General features: G+C 35.9%; 1 protein-coding gene across 8 annotated transcripts in view; it reads right to left on the bottom strand.

Annotated features, from left to right (window-relative positions):
* Positions 1-17,917, bottom strand: part of LOC131034307 (F-box/kelch-repeat protein At2g44130) — a 45,028-nt gene that overhangs the window by 14,892 nt on the left and 12,219 nt on the right. For 6 of the 8 annotated variants that reach the window (XM_057965782.2, XM_057965781.2, XM_057965780.2 and 3 more), the window contains one exon: positions 10,207-11,306. In XM_057965782.2, the coding sequence (XP_057821765.2) occupies positions 10,306-11,286 (981 nt within the window). In that variant the 5' untranslated portion in view covers positions 11,287-11,306 and the 3' untranslated portion in view covers positions 10,207-10,305. Of the gene's footprint in view, positions 1-10,206; positions 11,307-17,917 lie in introns of those variants that run through there. The other 2 variants (XM_057965785.2, XM_057965786.2) reach the window with 1 other exon arrangement.

A 17,917-nucleotide genomic window follows, 5' to 3' on the forward strand; every position in this document is an offset into this window, starting at 1 on the left:
AGGCGGTGATGAGAGGATGGTGAAATTTGATTTGATCGGAGGATTTGATTTTATTGCATATCTACAGGAAATTTGATTTGATTGCATATCTACAGGAAATTTGATTTGATTTGGAATATCGATATTATTTGCCAGCTTGTTCTCCAAATGTTTTCTAACAGAGTTTAGTGGGTAGCACAGAAGAAAACGGTAAACGGGCGAGAGAATACCATATACTAGCATGACACAGGTTTTAGTGAAAACCCCACGCAATATGCCTATCGGCTAATTAATTTATAAGAAAAAATAACATTTACTTCATTGAAAGAGTTAATTTATAAGAAAAAATAACATTTACTTCATTAAAAGAGTTAGGTTAAATTTACTAGTTAGAAATCTTATTATTTAAACTATTTTTAATCATTAATATTTTTATTTTTATATTTATTTCAATTCAAAAGTTATTTTCAAATTATTTAGAATTGTCCAAGGGGTTGAGCTTAGTTGGTTAAAGCATTGAGTTCTCAATGTGGATACCCAAGTTCAACTCTCATGAGGGACACCTTTGTGTAGAATTCTAAGTTGTGACTCTTGGTCTTCCATTGGTTTGTTTAAAGTGGATTTCTAAGTTGTAACCCTTGGTCTTCCAATTGTTGTTTCTATAATAAGTTTGTCACGTGGATGCTAACGTCAATGCATAATAATTTTCAAAGATAAATAGAAATATCTAGAGGAATGTGCAAAGTAATTAGTAATCGTGTGATACATAAGTTATTAATACGGTAATGCAAAAATAATTTTTTTACAATTAATAATAGTAAAATTTATTTCATAGACATGTAATGCAACCGTCGGATTAATATTAAAAATAATTAGTGTTAAAATTAGTTAATATATTAATAGTTAAATCCAAATTAAAAAGATTTTTCGATTAGTAATGAGTATAATCTATTATTTTTCAAAAGAATTGGTATTATTTAAATCTATCAAGCAAATAAAATTATTTTGAAGAATTATTTGAATTAATTTAGATGAATCGATATTTATTTATATATATTTTTAAAAATTAAATAATAAGTGTTAAAATTTTAATATCTAAAAATACAAGAATTAAATGCAGAACATGAAAATCAAGGAAAAATTGTAATACACCTACCTAGCATTTGTTTTGTCCAAATAATTTCATTATTAGGTAGTGTCCTCTTGCAATAAATTTTTTGAGTTCAATAAAAATTGATAATATATTGTCGAGTAAGTTTCTCAGACTACAAAGGTAATTTAAATATTAAAATATTATTAGAATTGGACAACGGTTCGATGGCTCTGCAAATCCTCGATAGTGCGAATTTTCGAAATAGAGACAGCAAAATGCATGATAGTGGGGTTCCGACGACATCTGGAAGGGCTCCCCCTCTGCAGGACCAACCATGGCAAGTGGTTTGAAGCAAGAGAACCATTAATGTGGAAAAAAGCATGGCTAGGGCTACATTGGACATAGCCCATATTTGGGTAGTCCCCATTACCGCACAAATTCCCTCCTTCGCTACCAAAGCAAACAGGGTGCCATTAGGTTCAAAGGCAGAACCAAAATGGTCTCAACTTGAACCTCGAAGAATCCAGGCAGAGGGTTTAATAAAACCATCCATATTCGGAAAACCCACACATCATACCAATATTAATAACACTCATGTAATGCAAAAAACATGGAAGGAGCCGAAAATCCCTGTTAGAAATTAGATATCCACAAATTCAAAAAACCCTAGGTCGGAGCCCATCCCAATCTCGGCCCCAAATGCTGCCACGGAGTTAAGAAATTACTGCGTTAAGCATGGATTATTTGCAAAATGGGAAGGCAGTGGGCAATCCTCATCAGAAATAGCGAATTGGTGGAGAGAAACGTTCCAAGGCCAGGTAAGTATAATATCTTTAACCAATAATTTCATCTTCATTGAATGCGTTAAGGAATCATTAAAATCTAGATTACTAGAGGGTGAACATATGTTTTACAAAGGAATGAATTTTAAATTTCTTGATTGGAAACCTAAATTCGACCTGACTAGACATGAATTTAGCACAAAGTCTAGATGGATAATTATTCACAGTCTACTTGTGGAACTGATGCATGTCAAGATCCTTATTGACATTGGCAACAGCATAGGTAAATTTGTTGCCCTAGAAAAAAATTGGTCAAACAAATCCGACATTAAAATACTAATAGATGTAGAAAGAAGCACCGATTACTTAAAGAATATATCCATCAACACGATGGATGGGAATTATAACTTAATTCCCAAATGGTTTGATGGTGAGATTGCGGAGGAGATATGCGGTTTAAACCCTAATGTTAGAAAGACCCAGAATAGAAATACAGGGAACCTGTTTAAACCAACAAACAAGGTTAACATCCAATTCAACAATGACATTGGCGGCTTTATCATTACGGATTCACAGATTGGGGATAAACAGGGGTCACCACCTAACACCCAGATTAGAAATAATACACCCAAAATTGCCAACAACAACGAGACCCATACAACGCCAAATGGGGGCAAAATCCAAAAAGAATTGGGAGATGTCATTGAAAATCTAATGGGAAAATTTGCAGAAGAAATAGTAGATGAAATGTTTTAGGAGGTCAAGATAGCAAAAAATAACATCCCCTCAAAAGACTATGATCACATTGCAGATATGCCTCAAGAAATAAACGAACAAGAAGAAGTGGTTCCTGAGACTCAATACATGGATAACCCCTCTCCGGTGGTCAAAGGGATGAATGAATTAGAAGAAAGAAACTTTATAATCAAGGAATTAATTAATATGCAGGAGGAGGAAAGAAACTGGGAATCAAATGTCAATCTCGAGGACACACCCAATATGGGTATAATGCTGATAGAAGGAAACAAAGAGAACCCAGATTGTGGCAAACCTGGCAACAATAAGAGAGGTCGAAAGTCTTTTTTAGACAAAATGAAATTGGACGGGCAAGCGGAGGGGCAGACCAAAATAACAACCCTATTTTGCCCAGGAAAGAGCCCGCCAGCCCCCAAGCTGGTATAAAAATATTGACATGGAATGTAAGGGGACTAGGCACCCCTAATAAGCAGCGCTTGATTAAGCGTAGCTTAAAAAGATCTGATATGGATATAGTCATGATGGAAGAAACCAAACTAAACAAGGAAGATATGTCCAAATTCTGTAAGAACCTCTACCAATGGCAGATAGAGGCAACAGAATCCATTGGGGCATCAGGTGGATTGGCATTATTATGGAAGAAAAACACAATAAATTATATAGGATATATCAAGATGCAACACTGGATGGCGGGTAAAATTAAAGCACTTAATAGAGATACAGAATTTATCATCATAAATATCTATGGCTCGATTGTTACGAAGAAGAAAAAGTCAGTTTGGCTAGAAATTCGTCAATTCTTAACAACTCAAACGGCTCCACACTACATTATAAGTGGAGATTTCAACACCATTCTCCACCAATCAAAAAAACGTGGAAGATCAAAAATCATAAGGCAACCTCAAAAAGATTTTATGGAATGGATTAATAATAATTACCTTTTAGAAATAAAAACTGACAAAGATTCTCACACATGGAATAACAGGAGATCGGGTTTCTCTAACATATTCGAAGTATTGGACAGGTTCTTCTTCAAAGGGGACCTAACCTCATTCCAAACCGAGATGAAAGCCTCTGTTCTGCCATGGTCAGGATCCGATCACTTTCCAGTAATGTTGGAACTGATGGGAGAACTAAGAACCTGTGGGAGACCATTCAAGTTTGAACTCATGTGGTTTAAGCATGAGGATTTTTTTCCCAACATACAAAAATGGTGGGCAGAGTAATTTTCAGGGTTCCAAAATGTTCTGTTTAAACTCAAAATTAAAAGAAATTAAGCATAAATTACTAGATTGGAACAAGGAAAGATTTAAGAACATCTTCGAGGAAAAATTACGAATCGAAAAAGAATTGGAAAATGTAAACACAGAAGTAATTCAACATGGGATGGATCAAATCTTATATGAAACAGAGAAAAGGCTCCTGGGTGAGTATGAAGACACTCTAGCCAAGGAAGAAATTTTCTGGAAACAAAAATCCAGAGAAGTTTGGCTGGGTGAAGGAGATAAAAATACTAAGTTTTTTCATAATAGTGTTAAGGTGAGGAGAGCCAAAAATAGGATTTCACAAATCACCAATAAGGAAAACCAGATTATCATAGATCAAAAGATGATTGCGAAGGATGCAACCCAATACTTTAGAAACTTGTTGAATAATTGGGAATACTCGGATCTCCCACACAATCGGGATTTGATTAAAAACATTCCTAAAATACTAATAGAAGAGGATAATAAGATGCTTAATGCTAAAATCACCAAGGAAGAAGTAAAATGGGCTCTATTTCAATTTTCAAGGGACAAGGCACCTGGACCAGATGGATACCCTGCTGGCTTTTATCAGAAATGCTGGCATATTATAGGTGACGAAGTGTCAGATGCCTTGGAAGCAGCTAGAAATGCAGGCAATTTTCCGAAGGAGATAAACAACACATTCTTAGCACTTATACCAAAAAAAGAAAATCCCTCAAAATGGGAAGAATTCAGACCCATAACCTTATGCAACATGACATATAAATTATTAACTAAAATCATGGCTAATAGATTAAAAAAGCTCATACCAATTATCATCTCTGAAGAACAAACAGGATTTGTTCCTAACAGATCAATCCTGGATGGGATAATTATTGTACAAGAGGCTATTCATTCCATACAAAACCAAAGACAACCAAATATGCTAATAAAACTTGATATCAAGAAAGCATATGATAAAGTAGACTGGTAATTCATGTGTAGCTGTATGAAAGCCTTCGGCTTTAATAGACAATGGATTAATTGGGTATATAGATGTATCTCAAGCCCCAGTTACTCGGTCTTGATAAATGGAAAACCGGAAGGATATTTTGAAGCAACAAGAGGCTTAAGACAGGGGGATCCCCTCTCACCCTTCTTATTTATTATAATGTCTGAAGCCTTAGATAGAGCCTTCAATGCCTCAAGAATAGGAGGTAGGCTGCAAGGCATTCAGATAACAACAGGGGTAGAACCCTGTACACATCAGCAATTTGCAGATGATACAATGATATTGGGAAAGGGCAACCTTCAAGACGCTAAGGAAATCAAAAGAATCCTAACCACATATGGGAAAGCATCGGGAGAATTAGTAAATAACCAAATATCAGAAATTTTTTGCTTTAATATGTCCACACATGAGGAAAAGAAAATAGCTAGCTGACTTGGGTATAGAATTGGACAATTACCATGCACATATTTAGGAATACCAATAGATAAAGGAACAAGATCCAGCAAGCTTTGGGACCACCTCATTGAGCGCATCAAGAAAAGACTCACGTCTTGGAAAGGCCTTTGGTTGACAAGGGCGGGTAGAATAACATTGATAAAATCAATCTTATCGGCACTACCCATTTACCTTCTACCCTGCATTCCGATATCAATAGGAGTTTATAAGAACATATCACAGATTATTAGAAATTTTTATTTGCAAGGAACATAAGACAAAAACAAAATAAAACTGATATCCTGGGATAAAATTTGCAGAGACATATACGATGGGGGCACTGGTATAAGGAACTTAATATGGCAGAATAAGGCCTTAGGGGCAAAATTAATTTGGAGAACATATGTCTCATCCGATGCCAAATGGGCTAGAATCCTAAGAAATAAGTATATGGGAAGTGGCCATAAGGAGGCAATATTCAGGGAAAAACACTTGCAGAAAGGTTCAAGAATCTGGAATTTTATGAAAGATTGTCGCCCCATCATAACAAATCATCTGGCTTGGGACATCCACAATGGAAAATCGGCATTATTTTGGGAGGACTCCTGGGGGCATCAACCTCCAATAGATGTATTGATGGATACATCCAACATCAAGCATCAAATAAAGAACCTTTGGGGGAATTATGTAAAGGATTACACAATTCCTAAACCAAAATCGACACTCGGATGGAAATGGAAAAACATGCTCCCATTTATGCCTAAAATCAAATTCCAAAAAATGCAAAAGATACTTAATCACCGAATGATTTCATTCAGAGAAGGGGATGATATCTTAGTATGGGCAAAATCTAAAGACGGGCACTATAACTGCAGAGATGGCTTCAGAAGCATATACAATAAGGCAAAAGTCTCCAAAGATCACATCCCAGTCAAACAAGGCAGGCTTCTTTGCCTAGGCGGCAATTCAAAAGAAAGTACTTACTGCCGATCAATTCAGACGTAGGGGATATGAAGGACCATCAATATGTCTATTATGTAAGGAAGATGAAGAAACAAGTGATCATATTTTCATGACATGCAAATATACCCAGAAATGCTGGTATTGGTTAATGGCACAGCTAGGATGGTCAGGGGCTATTAGCTCCTCCTTGATAGAATGGTGTTCATATTGGCCAATTATCAAGAAAAAAAGTCTATTTCATAATTTATGGATCTGCAGCCCATCCATAGTAATATGGTAAATCTAGAAAGAAAGAAATAGAAGAATATTTCAAGAAAAGGAAATGCAAATAGAAAAACTCTTAATTAAAATAGAAGTGGCTATAACTGAAACCTCCAATAATAGGAATATGAACATTCCACTACATGGAAAGTCATTCACAAAATGGGACAACTTTATTAGAAAGCAATGGAGCGGAATAAAAATCCCTCCTTTTACTGGGAAAACGGGAACAGACAAAGAAGAAATAAGGAAATCATGCAAATGGCAACCTCCAAAGTATAGATGGTTCAAATTAAATTTTGATGGAGCATCCAGAGGAAACCCTGGTACTGCAGGGGTAGGATGTATAATACATTCAGATAAAGGAAAGAGTATTGGATCTAAATCCATTCACTTAGGACAAATCACCAATAATACTGCTAAATTCCTAAGCCTCATAGAAGGATTAAAGATGTGCAGAGAACTAAGGATAAGTAAATTAGAAATTGAAGGTGACTCAGCATTAATAATCAATGCAATTAGGACTAAAAGAATGTCGAATTGGAAACTCAAAGGTTTGCTTGATAAAGCATTAGAATTACTCAATTATTTCACAGATTTCACTATCAATCACACATACAAAGAGGCAAACCTGGCTGCTGATGCTCTAGCCAATTTAGGGGCAGACGGGATAACTAAGACAAAAATTAATATATCAAACTCTACCGTTTAGTAACAAGTTGGATAAATAAACTTTATATAGCTATACGTTTATAGATAAAGCATAGACAAAATGGTTTACATACTTGCTCAAACTCAGTCAAACTACACACATACAGAGATGCCCACAGATATATATATATATATATATATATTAATACATAGGTATACATATCCTATATATATCTTTGTCTAACAGTATATCTTGATATATATTTAATCATATATATATATATATATATATATATATATATATATATATATATATATATATATATATATATATATATATATATATATATATATATATATATACCTACATACATACAAATATATATATAGATAGATATATTTTTTCATAAACATTTGAGTATACATATGCTGTTATATATTCTCTTATAAATGCATATATATACATTTATATACCTAGCTCATTCTCTAGTAGAATTTATTACAACTGAGCAATATAAAGCATTGATCTAGCCTGGCCGAATTTATGGAGATTGACACGGATGCTCCTTGAAAGGCTCGATCCTCTATACGGACTTAATAGCATAATTAAGAAGGAAGATTATGCATTAGTTCCGATGATTTTGATATCCAATATTATTATTGAAACATGTGAAGGATAGGACTAATATGACCCTCGAAGCATGTCGTCTCAAATGAATCAATTAATGATAAATTAAGCTTGATCTCAATCTACGGAACATCTGATAGTCATTAAAAGAAAATACGACATCAAAGAGTTTTTTAGATACGATCTAGATCTTCACAATTAACAAAAAGTTAACTTGGATTATCAATAACTGAAATGGCATGAAAACACATGTTGCCATTTCGAATAATGATGACAATAGGATATTTAGTCTGGCTCGCGTTTATGTTAAAACATGGTTCCATATCCCTCAAATTCAAACTGGAAAATGGATACAATCATCAGACTCACGAGTGATAAGAGGCAAATGGCCTTCTGTGGGGAAATCTCCAAAAAACGCCTAAATGAGATTATCTTACTCCTACATGAAGTAGTCATTTATGCAGTAAAGAAGGTGCTAGGAAAGGATTTCCTTCAAAACGAAGACAGAACCAAGGCAAATAGTGACATTGCTGCAATGTTCCTTGCAGTAGCCATGCATTTCGACAACAACAAAGACAATATAAGGAATTTATGTAGGAACATCTTTATTCCATCCATTATGGGAGAACTAGACAGGGTCCTGTTCAATATTGATGACAATCTCACAATCCCTCGACCCAGACACTATGACGTTCTCATAAGAAATAATAGACCACCACCGAGGTTTCCCATCTTAATACTAGGGGAGGAAGACAATTTCGGATCTCGACAGGAAGAGATTAGGCGAAGCATGGAATTTCTATCCTGCTTAATGCATGTGAAGCCTCCAATAAAGGAGGACTGGTTTGAGAATTATCTAGTAGCAGAAAATATCACTATATATGTGAAACCAGTGGTTCCTGCTAATATGGGTTAAGGCTGAACTTAGGCAAACATGCTCTAATATATCTAAAAGACAAATTATTATGTGAATAGGTATGCAAATATAGTCCTAAGTTAAGACTTAAAATTAGAATAGGCTATGCTTTTAATACACTCTATTGACTTTACTAGATTATATGGTTGAATTTTTTGTTCGAACGCATACCTATTTCTTCATATATATAGACATATACATATAAGTAGCATAAGGATGGTTTACATACTACTTATGAGCTGTCCTAAATGGCGTGGTAAGAAGAGCAAGGGTTTATGAATGACATTTTTTGTATCTGCTTACTTCCCTTTTTTTTAATCAACTAACACTCCTTTTGAGATTTCCACGACTGTAATGGCCCTTGGAAATGGTAACATAAAGTTTAGGTTTGAAGGCTAAGAATTCAGAAGAGGCAAATGCAGCGTTGGTAGCATTAATGCTTCATCAACCGGGTAAAATGGGACACTGCAAACATGGTAAGATTTTGAAATGTTTTCCTACATCCTTATATTCAAAATCTCAGTCCGGAAGAGGCCAGCAAGAATTTTAGATTATAAGAAATGGCTTAACTTCATTTATTGTAGCCTGGATAGTCTCTTACCTTGGTATAGTCATAACAATGGGATATCAAAATAAAAGATATACAGGGCTACAATAATTGTTTGAAGAATATTTCAACAGTTTTGCATTATGAAATTTGGCTTATGATGCTACTAATAAATTACTAGGCTGGAGGATAGGTTTGCCTGAATATCCTGCACCTACTCTTGATTTTTGTAGCCTGGGTCTAATCCTTTACAAAGGCCAAATCCAGGAGCATAAACAAAAGTTGGTAGCATTAAGATTATTTGGTCAAATCATGCTCCAGCCTAATCCTAATCGCAATTAGAATATACATTATGTTTTTGTTAAAATTCTTTTATTATATGGTTTGGAAAGATTGGTTTCCACAGGAAAATCGCATGTTAGGCAGAGTCTAACTTTACAAACGACTTTTCATATGATATAAATGATTGATTTACACTAACAGATCTGCCAAGTGTTTGAGATATAACAATGCAGGACAGACAAGATATATGGGATAATTAAGGAGAGAGCATAAACAATCAAGGATCTACCTCTGAGCCTAACCGACAAAAGTTGATGGAAAGATCAACTGATTCTCAAAAATTATACTTTTGGGCTTGTAAGGGGAGGAAATAAAATACTCCCCCCCGATCACCCTAGCCCGGGGTGAAGATGTATTAAATCTAAAACTAGTATAATTATTTTGCTGGACTATGGTCCCGGGCAAGGCCGGAGGTTTTCTCGCCTCCACTCTTTCCTACCGGCGACCGCATGAGTGGAGTAGTGTTATTTTCTAAATGATTAATAAATTCTTGACCTCGACCTTCTACCGAAAAAAAAATAAAAAAATTCTCAATTACGGCACAACATTTTCTTTGTACGTTCGTATCCAACGTATTTCCAAAGCTGGGGTCCGTAAGTTATAAACTGGTGAAGATAATATTTGTGATTTCTGCGAACCAATGGACATTTCACAGGCTGCCAAGTGGGACTAAGCAATGCACCAAACTAATAATACACATACTTTTGATATTATTTATCCAATTTGGAGAGAAGAGGATGAAAATATAGTTTGGCGCATACCGAGGCGACGCCATCTGTCTCTCTCTTCCCTCGCCCGGGGATTAAAAGTATAATACTCAACACGATTGGTGCTGTGAACAACACTTGCAAGAAAATCACCACGCCTCCTAGCAACAGCAAATCGCTCAGCTCTACTTTGTGAGTTGCTGCCAGTATCCATTTTCCAACTGACGTCTATCCACCCTCTTGCAAAATCACTCCAGGTTAACCACGAACGCTTGTGAACAGCAGCTACGCAACAGTGAATATAGTCTGCGTTACAGTCGATATTTATGTCTTTCCATAATCGAGAGTGAGGATCATAAACTTCCGCAAAATAGCTTTCATAGGAGGCTACATAAAACTTGCCATCAAGAAAAACACCAACTGAGATAGCACACAACGGACTATTGTCCAAAGGAGGAAGAAAGTCCCACTTGTTTTCCTCTACATTGTAAACAAAAGCTTCTTCTAGGAAAGGGTAGCCGCGGTCAACATAAACCAGTCCTTTAGATGGTGAAGCGGCGCATGCAAACCAAGTTAGGATGCATGCCATGTTGGCACCCAGCCGCCATCTGCGGGATAAAAAATCAAATATCAACACAGCTTCCGTGTCAATGCGGCTGCTGCTCTTAAGCCCAATCACAACCAGCTCTTGTGTCAATCTAACAAACACGCAACGATGATAGATTGTGTATTCTAGTTCAAATTCTGTTGGGACTTGAGGCAGCCTTTCCCACCAGTTTCCACGCGGGTAGTAAATAATTACATCGAATTCACTTTCAGTTTCTTGGGATTTGTCAAAAGAAACTACTCCCTCCTCGCACTCGCCATGGCAGCTGAGTAGAGCATTCCAGGTCTTGGAGACGACCCTAAGATTGGCGTGGAATCTGTATGGAACCCTTGCCAGACATTGCATCCCTAAATCTGCTGAGAGACCCACAATTATTTCCATTGCGACTCAATCCCTCAGCACTGCACAAAAGATGTTTAACTGTTTGTCAGAGTTTAATATCTATAAACGGATATGAAAATCAAAACTACTATGCATTAAGATAGACATGAGTAGCACAAAAACCTTTATGTTGATGCTTATTCAAAACCATTGCGAAGAGAAATAGATGTATACAATGTATTCAAACTGTGTCAACTGTCTCAGCTACATACAAAACTATATGTATTTCCACGCCCACACAAAAACTGCCAATAAATTTATACAGAAAAATTGAAGTCTATATTATGAGTTATAAAATGGCTGTGATTCTTTCCAAAACCAGCTTGAGTAGCCACGAAGCCATGAGTCCCCTTATGTCTCCTTATTTTAGCACACACAGTATGGCCAGCCCCTATCTATTTGTAACTTGAAAGTAGATATATGGTATCTAATGAACATGCACACATAATCCAGACACCCAATAACATCCAGTTCCATTCAGTGTTGAGTAAACACTCTGTTTTTAAACAAAATGATGATGGGAAGAGACAGAGGAGGATAAAAGAAAAACAAAGAGCAGAAAATAGAAAGACAGAAGCAGAGATGATCGTAAGAAACCTTATATTTCATTAATATTTTACAACATAATCAGTTGTGTACATTTAGAGAGTTGCAGCTCTTCTCTCTTACATAAGAAACCAAAAAAAAACAGCAGTACCCTGTTCTGCTGTTGTTGCTACAGCAAAAAACAAATCTACTCTTTCTTCATTTCATACACTGCCCCTCTAATTACAAAATCTACCCTGGTTCTTTTTTCTATTAACTTGCTGTTCTGATGCTTCTAGATGTTTCCAGCAAAAGAGGGAAAGCAAAAAAACTATATTTCATTCAATTCTGAGTTTTACATGCACCGTATGAAGATCAAAATGAAAACATTGTTTTAATTCAAAACTGTCCTGCATTATTCAGAATGGAAGGGCATTGAAAAGAAAGCAACGATGGGAGAAAGGAGAGTCTGCGGAGGGAAAATAAATATGGTAGTTGGGATTATTTCCCAGCAAATGAAGCCTCATTAATGGATGCTGCTACAGAAATTGGCGTACGAAAGATGTTTGCCTCATTAAGGCATGAGGATTGTTGATAAAATGCCCTCACGAAGTGCGGTTTCCTCATGCAAACTCCCCGATCCCCTCTTTAACTATTATTTTCCAAACGAATCTAGCTAATCTTGAAACTGGAAACTTTCCTTCCAATGGCAGTAAAACTGAATGCAATCTAAGGCCAAGAAATGTACTAGGAGCAAAATCGAGGATAAAAATAGATGATGATATAAACTTATGCAGCCATATTAACTCAGCATAGTGGTTTAGTCACTCAGTGGCCTGCAGCTAATAGTATTATATCTAGCTAATCATGATACTTGAAACTTTCTTATGGTAACAAACTGAAATGCAATTTAAGGGCAGGAAATGTGGTAGGAACAAAATCAAAAGATTAAATCTTCATGCAACCACATTATTCACAGTCAACAGAATATCAGCTCAGCATAGTAATTCAGACACTCAGTGGCCTGCAGATAATAGCATTATAGATGAGATTAGCTTCAATGAGAATGAATGTGTTGATGCCAACACACCAGATCTACCCATACTTTGATGAAAGATATAATGGAGAGCATTGACCGAAAGGTGATGTATCATTGAAGAAATTTGAGAATTAAAATGGAGAAAATGAAAATCCTCAGCCGTATAGGCGTGGACAACCACAAATCAGTTCATAACATCAAGGAAAGAAGATATGTTGCAACATGTGGATCACGGGAAATGAATTTACACTACAAAAGCCCTTCTACCGATAATGCTGGATATATCCCAACAGGTTATAGCATGAAAAATAATTCAGCTGCCTTGGAACACAACCTAATTGACTCACAGCTATGTTCTTATAAACACAGCTCACATGACCCTCGACAAGTCGAAGCAAATAGAAAAATTTGAAGGATACAAAGAAGAATTTATGAGCTACATCAGCAAGGTCGGTCTTTAATGCATGGGGGATCGTATACTTGTTCCTATGGTTTGCATTCACATTATTGCAAATAATCTAAGGAGAATAAATGAAATCCTTGAAATGTTTGGTATATAAGAAAAACCTTTCGACAAATGTAAGGGTTATTAGTGGAGTGAAAAGGTTCATAGAATCTGTGGCCTTTAGCAATTAGAAGATTTTTTAAAATGAAGACACGAGATCAATTTGAGAAATTGTTGACCAATTTCACGCTCTAACTACACACATGTTGATGATTATTATCTAGCTGCTACAAACAACGAGATATATACAATAATAAACTGCTCCCAAAGCATAACTAGACAGAATCTCTGTACATCAGTACCCCACAAACAAACACGTCATGCCATTGGTTTATTAAGTAAACCCACCAAGAAATGGGAAAATCCAAGCAAAAGGGTAAGTATGCACTTAACGTATATGTGTGTGTATGGATGGATATAGCATTTAGATGGAGAACATGATCAGAATCTTCAATTGAAGATGTGAATGTAAATAGACTGTTATTACTTTCTGAGCAATCAGAATTCTGAGACAACTAGTTTAAAGTTTTAGGGTAGGATATAAGGAATGTAAAACCGATTTAATTAGTCTTATCAATTTGCCTATGCAGATGAAAAGCAAATGATTATATTTACTACCGATCACAGTATTGTTTTCTTCTATCTGATATATTATCAACAAAGAGGGTAGTGCATATATATCTTTTGTTTCCATGGAGCCACAACAAAGAGGGTAGCGCATATATATCTTTTGTTTCCATTGGATCATGGCTCCACAGGGGTCACGACCCTATGTGGAACCACTTCTATCCGATATATTATCAACAAAGAGGGTAGCGCATATATATCTTTTGTTTCCATGGAGCCACAACAAAGAGGGTAGCGCATATATATCTTTTGTTTCCATTGGATCATGGCTCCACAGGGGTCACGACCCTATGTGGAACCATATATCTTTTGTTTCCATTGGATCATGGCTCCACAGGGGTCGCGATCCTATGTGGAACCACGTGGTTCCACATAGGGTCGTGACCCCTGTGTGGAGCCACGATCCTTCTACACTTCTACACCGGTGATTGGTTCCACATAGGATCGCGACCCCTGTGTGGAGCCACGATCCTTCTACACTTCTACACCGGTGATTATTTCCTTAAATAAACTCAACAATGCATTAACTAATCATAGCATAGCAAATTTGTTAGTTAATACTAACTAAATTTAATCCTAATTAAATCGCAAATGACAGACTTAGTTTCTGTGCGCTGATAAAAATAAGGAGGCAAATTTATTTTCCTGAGTGTTACAACTAAGACTATAATTAACACTCCCTCTTAGTCTTATGGGTATAGACCTAAAACTTAATTGAGCTCACCACTAATCTCACGAGAATTACATCACTAGGTGTGAAGTATCATCGTGTGATACTCAGGATATAGTATGTGCACTGACATTAATCTGCTTACATAATGTCTACTATATCATATTTCTGATATTCAGATTTTCAGTTTATATGATCTTTCAAACATTTATAAGATCGTCACCTTACAATGTTAAAATACAAGTGTTCATTAACTAAAGAATCTAGTATGTGCACTGACATTAATCTGCTTACATAATGTCTACTATATCATATTTCTGATATTCAGATTTTCAGTTTATATGATCTTTCAAACATTTATAAGATCGTCACCTTACAATGTTAAAATACAAGTGTTCATTAACTAAAGAATTGTCATCCTTTAGAAATGTACACAAGGAAAGGTTACATACTTCATATACTTAATTATATGATCATGAAGTTTACATAAATTTTAAACATCTTTATATGCATCAATTATATTTTAACCATACCAAGATACCTCCTAAAGTAATCAATTTTCACTCTTGCTAGGGGTTTGGTGAGAATGTCAGTTGTCTGGTCTCCTGTATTGACATATTCCAGTCTTATTACCTTTCTCTCTGTCATATCTCTCACATAGTGATATGGAATCTCAATGTGCTTGGATCTATCATGGAGAACTGGATTCACTGAAAGTTTAATGCAGCTTTGATTGTCACAATGAATGATTGTAGGCTTCAGATTTTCACCAAACAGTCCTACTATCAGTTTCCTCAACCATACGGCTTCCTTAGTTGCCATGGATGCAGCTATATATTCAGCTTTTGTGGAGCTTTGAGCTACGAATGATTGTTTTCTGCAGATCCAAGATACCATAGCTGATCCTAAGCTGAAACAGCATCCTGAAGTGCTCTTCCTGTCTATAATGCTTCTAGCCAAGTCTGAATCAAAGTATCCATGTAGGTTTAATGCAGTGTGTTCATTATGAAGTCCATAGTCCAGGGTACCTTGTAGATATCTCAATATATGCTTTATTGCAACCCAAATGTGTTGACTGAGTGCATTTACTACATAATGACTGAGTGCATTTACTGCATAACATATATTAGGTCTGGTGTTGACTAAGTACATTAATGATCCAATAATCTATCTGTATAATGTTGGATCTGCAAATCTGGAATCTGCTAAGCTTCTTTTAGTTTATGAAGGTTTGTTTCCATAGGAGATGACATTGGCTTGCAATTCATCATTCCAAATCTCTTCAGAATGTCAATGGTGTATTTACCTTGATTTAAATAAATACCATCTGGTTTTTGCCATACTTCTAATCCAAGGAAATAATGGAGTAGACCTAAATCCTTCATCTCAAACTCTGAAGCTAGTTCCTGTTTGCATTTTGCAATGAGATGATCTTCGCCTATAATTAATAAGTCATCTACATATAGTATTAGTATCAACATTTCACCTTTGATTGTTTTGAAATACAGATTTGGATCGGCAATGTTCTTAGAGAAACCTATCCCTAATAAGTAACTGTCAAGGCTAGGAGCTTGTTTTAATCCATACAGTGCTTTCTCTAGCTTGCATACATGTGTTTTTGCATTATTTACCTCAAATCTCTCAAGTTGCTCTAGATATACTTCTTCTTCAATTGTTCTATTCAAAAATGCAGTTCTTACATCCATTTGATGAACTTTCCATCCTTTAGATGCTGCTATAGCCAAGATTGTTTTGACAGAAGTGTATCATGCAACTGGTGCAAATGTTTCTTCATAGTCAATTCCTTCCTTCTGTGAGAAGCCTCGAGCAACAAATCTTGCCTTATGTTTTTCTATACTGCCATAGGCAACATGCTTAATTTATAAAGAGCCATTTAGAAGATACAACTGATTTTCCTTTAGGTCTAGGCACAATTTTCCACACATCATTCTTTAAGATAGATTGATATTCCTCTATCATGGCATCCTTCCATACTTGCTGTTTAAGAGCCTCTCCAACACTTGAAGGTTCAGCATTTATGAGGGTCTGTCATAAGAGTAACATAGCTAGAGAATTTTGAAGGTCTTTTGCTTTCTCTAAATGTTCCTCTAGTGCTGCAAAGGATTCTGCTTCCTGTACAGTTTTGGTCACCCATAGTGGTCTCTTCCTGGGATTCTCTGTTGTAGTGTTCTCATGTTCCAAGGTGTTTTCCTCAGGTTGCTCCCTCTGAGTTTCAGAAAGAGAATCTTCTTCCAAATTCATGGAATTAGTTGGGATTTCAAGTGTGATGGAACTCCTTGTTTTGTTAATGGCTACATCTTCTTCAAATATGACATCTCTGCTTAATTCTATTTGTCTTTGACCAGGGATGAATATTCTGTAGGCTTTAGATGTTTCACTATATCCTACAAAAATCCCTTTCTGCCCAGTAGGTTCTAGTTTAGTTCTTTTCTCCTTAGGTACATGAATATAAACAGGACATCCAAATATTTTGAGATGGCTAATATAAGGTTTAATTCCAGTAAACACTTCTTCAGAAGTTTTGTCACCAATATGAGAGTGAGGACATCTATTTTGAATGTATACAGCGGTATTAGTGGCTTCTCCCCAAAGTGCAATTTCTAGGTTTTGATCCAACAACATAGCCCTTGCCGCTTCTATTATTGTTCTATTCTTTCTTTCAGCAACCCCGTTTTGTTGAGGATTGTAGGGTACAGTGAACTCCCTCTTAATCCCAGCATCTTTACAAAACTCTTTAAATACCTCTGATGTGTATTCCCTACCATTGTCAGTCCTTAGAGTTTTGATTTTCCTACCAGAAAATCCTGTAATAGATTTGAACTCTTCAAATTTCCTAAGAATATCTTTAGATTCTTTACTTTTAAAAAAATAAATCCAAGTTTTCCTAGAGAAATCGTCTACAAAGATTACATAGTATAATGTGTTTCCTAGTGATGGTTCAAACATAGGCCTTTTAAAAAAAAAAATCCAAGTTTTCCTAGAGAAATCGTCTACAAAGATTACATAGTATAATGTGTTTCCTAGTGATGGTTCAAACATAGGCCCACATAAGTCAGAGTGAACTAGTTCTAGTACACCTTTAGTTTTCCTAGAGCTGCAGGGAAAAGAACTTTTAGTGTTTTTCCCTAGTGCACATCCTTTACAAACATCTGAATGAATTGGCTTTAGTTTAGGTAGTCCTGTGACTAATTTCTCCATAGAGGGTAGAGCACGAAAGTGTAAGTGCCCTAGTCTTCTAGGCCAA

This window comes from Cryptomeria japonica, chromosome 3 (genome assembly GCF_030272615.1).
Source record: "Cryptomeria japonica chromosome 3, Sugi_1.0, whole genome shotgun sequence".
Classification (NCBI taxonomy): domain Eukaryota; kingdom Viridiplantae; phylum Streptophyta; class Pinopsida; order Cupressales; family Cupressaceae; genus Cryptomeria; species Cryptomeria japonica.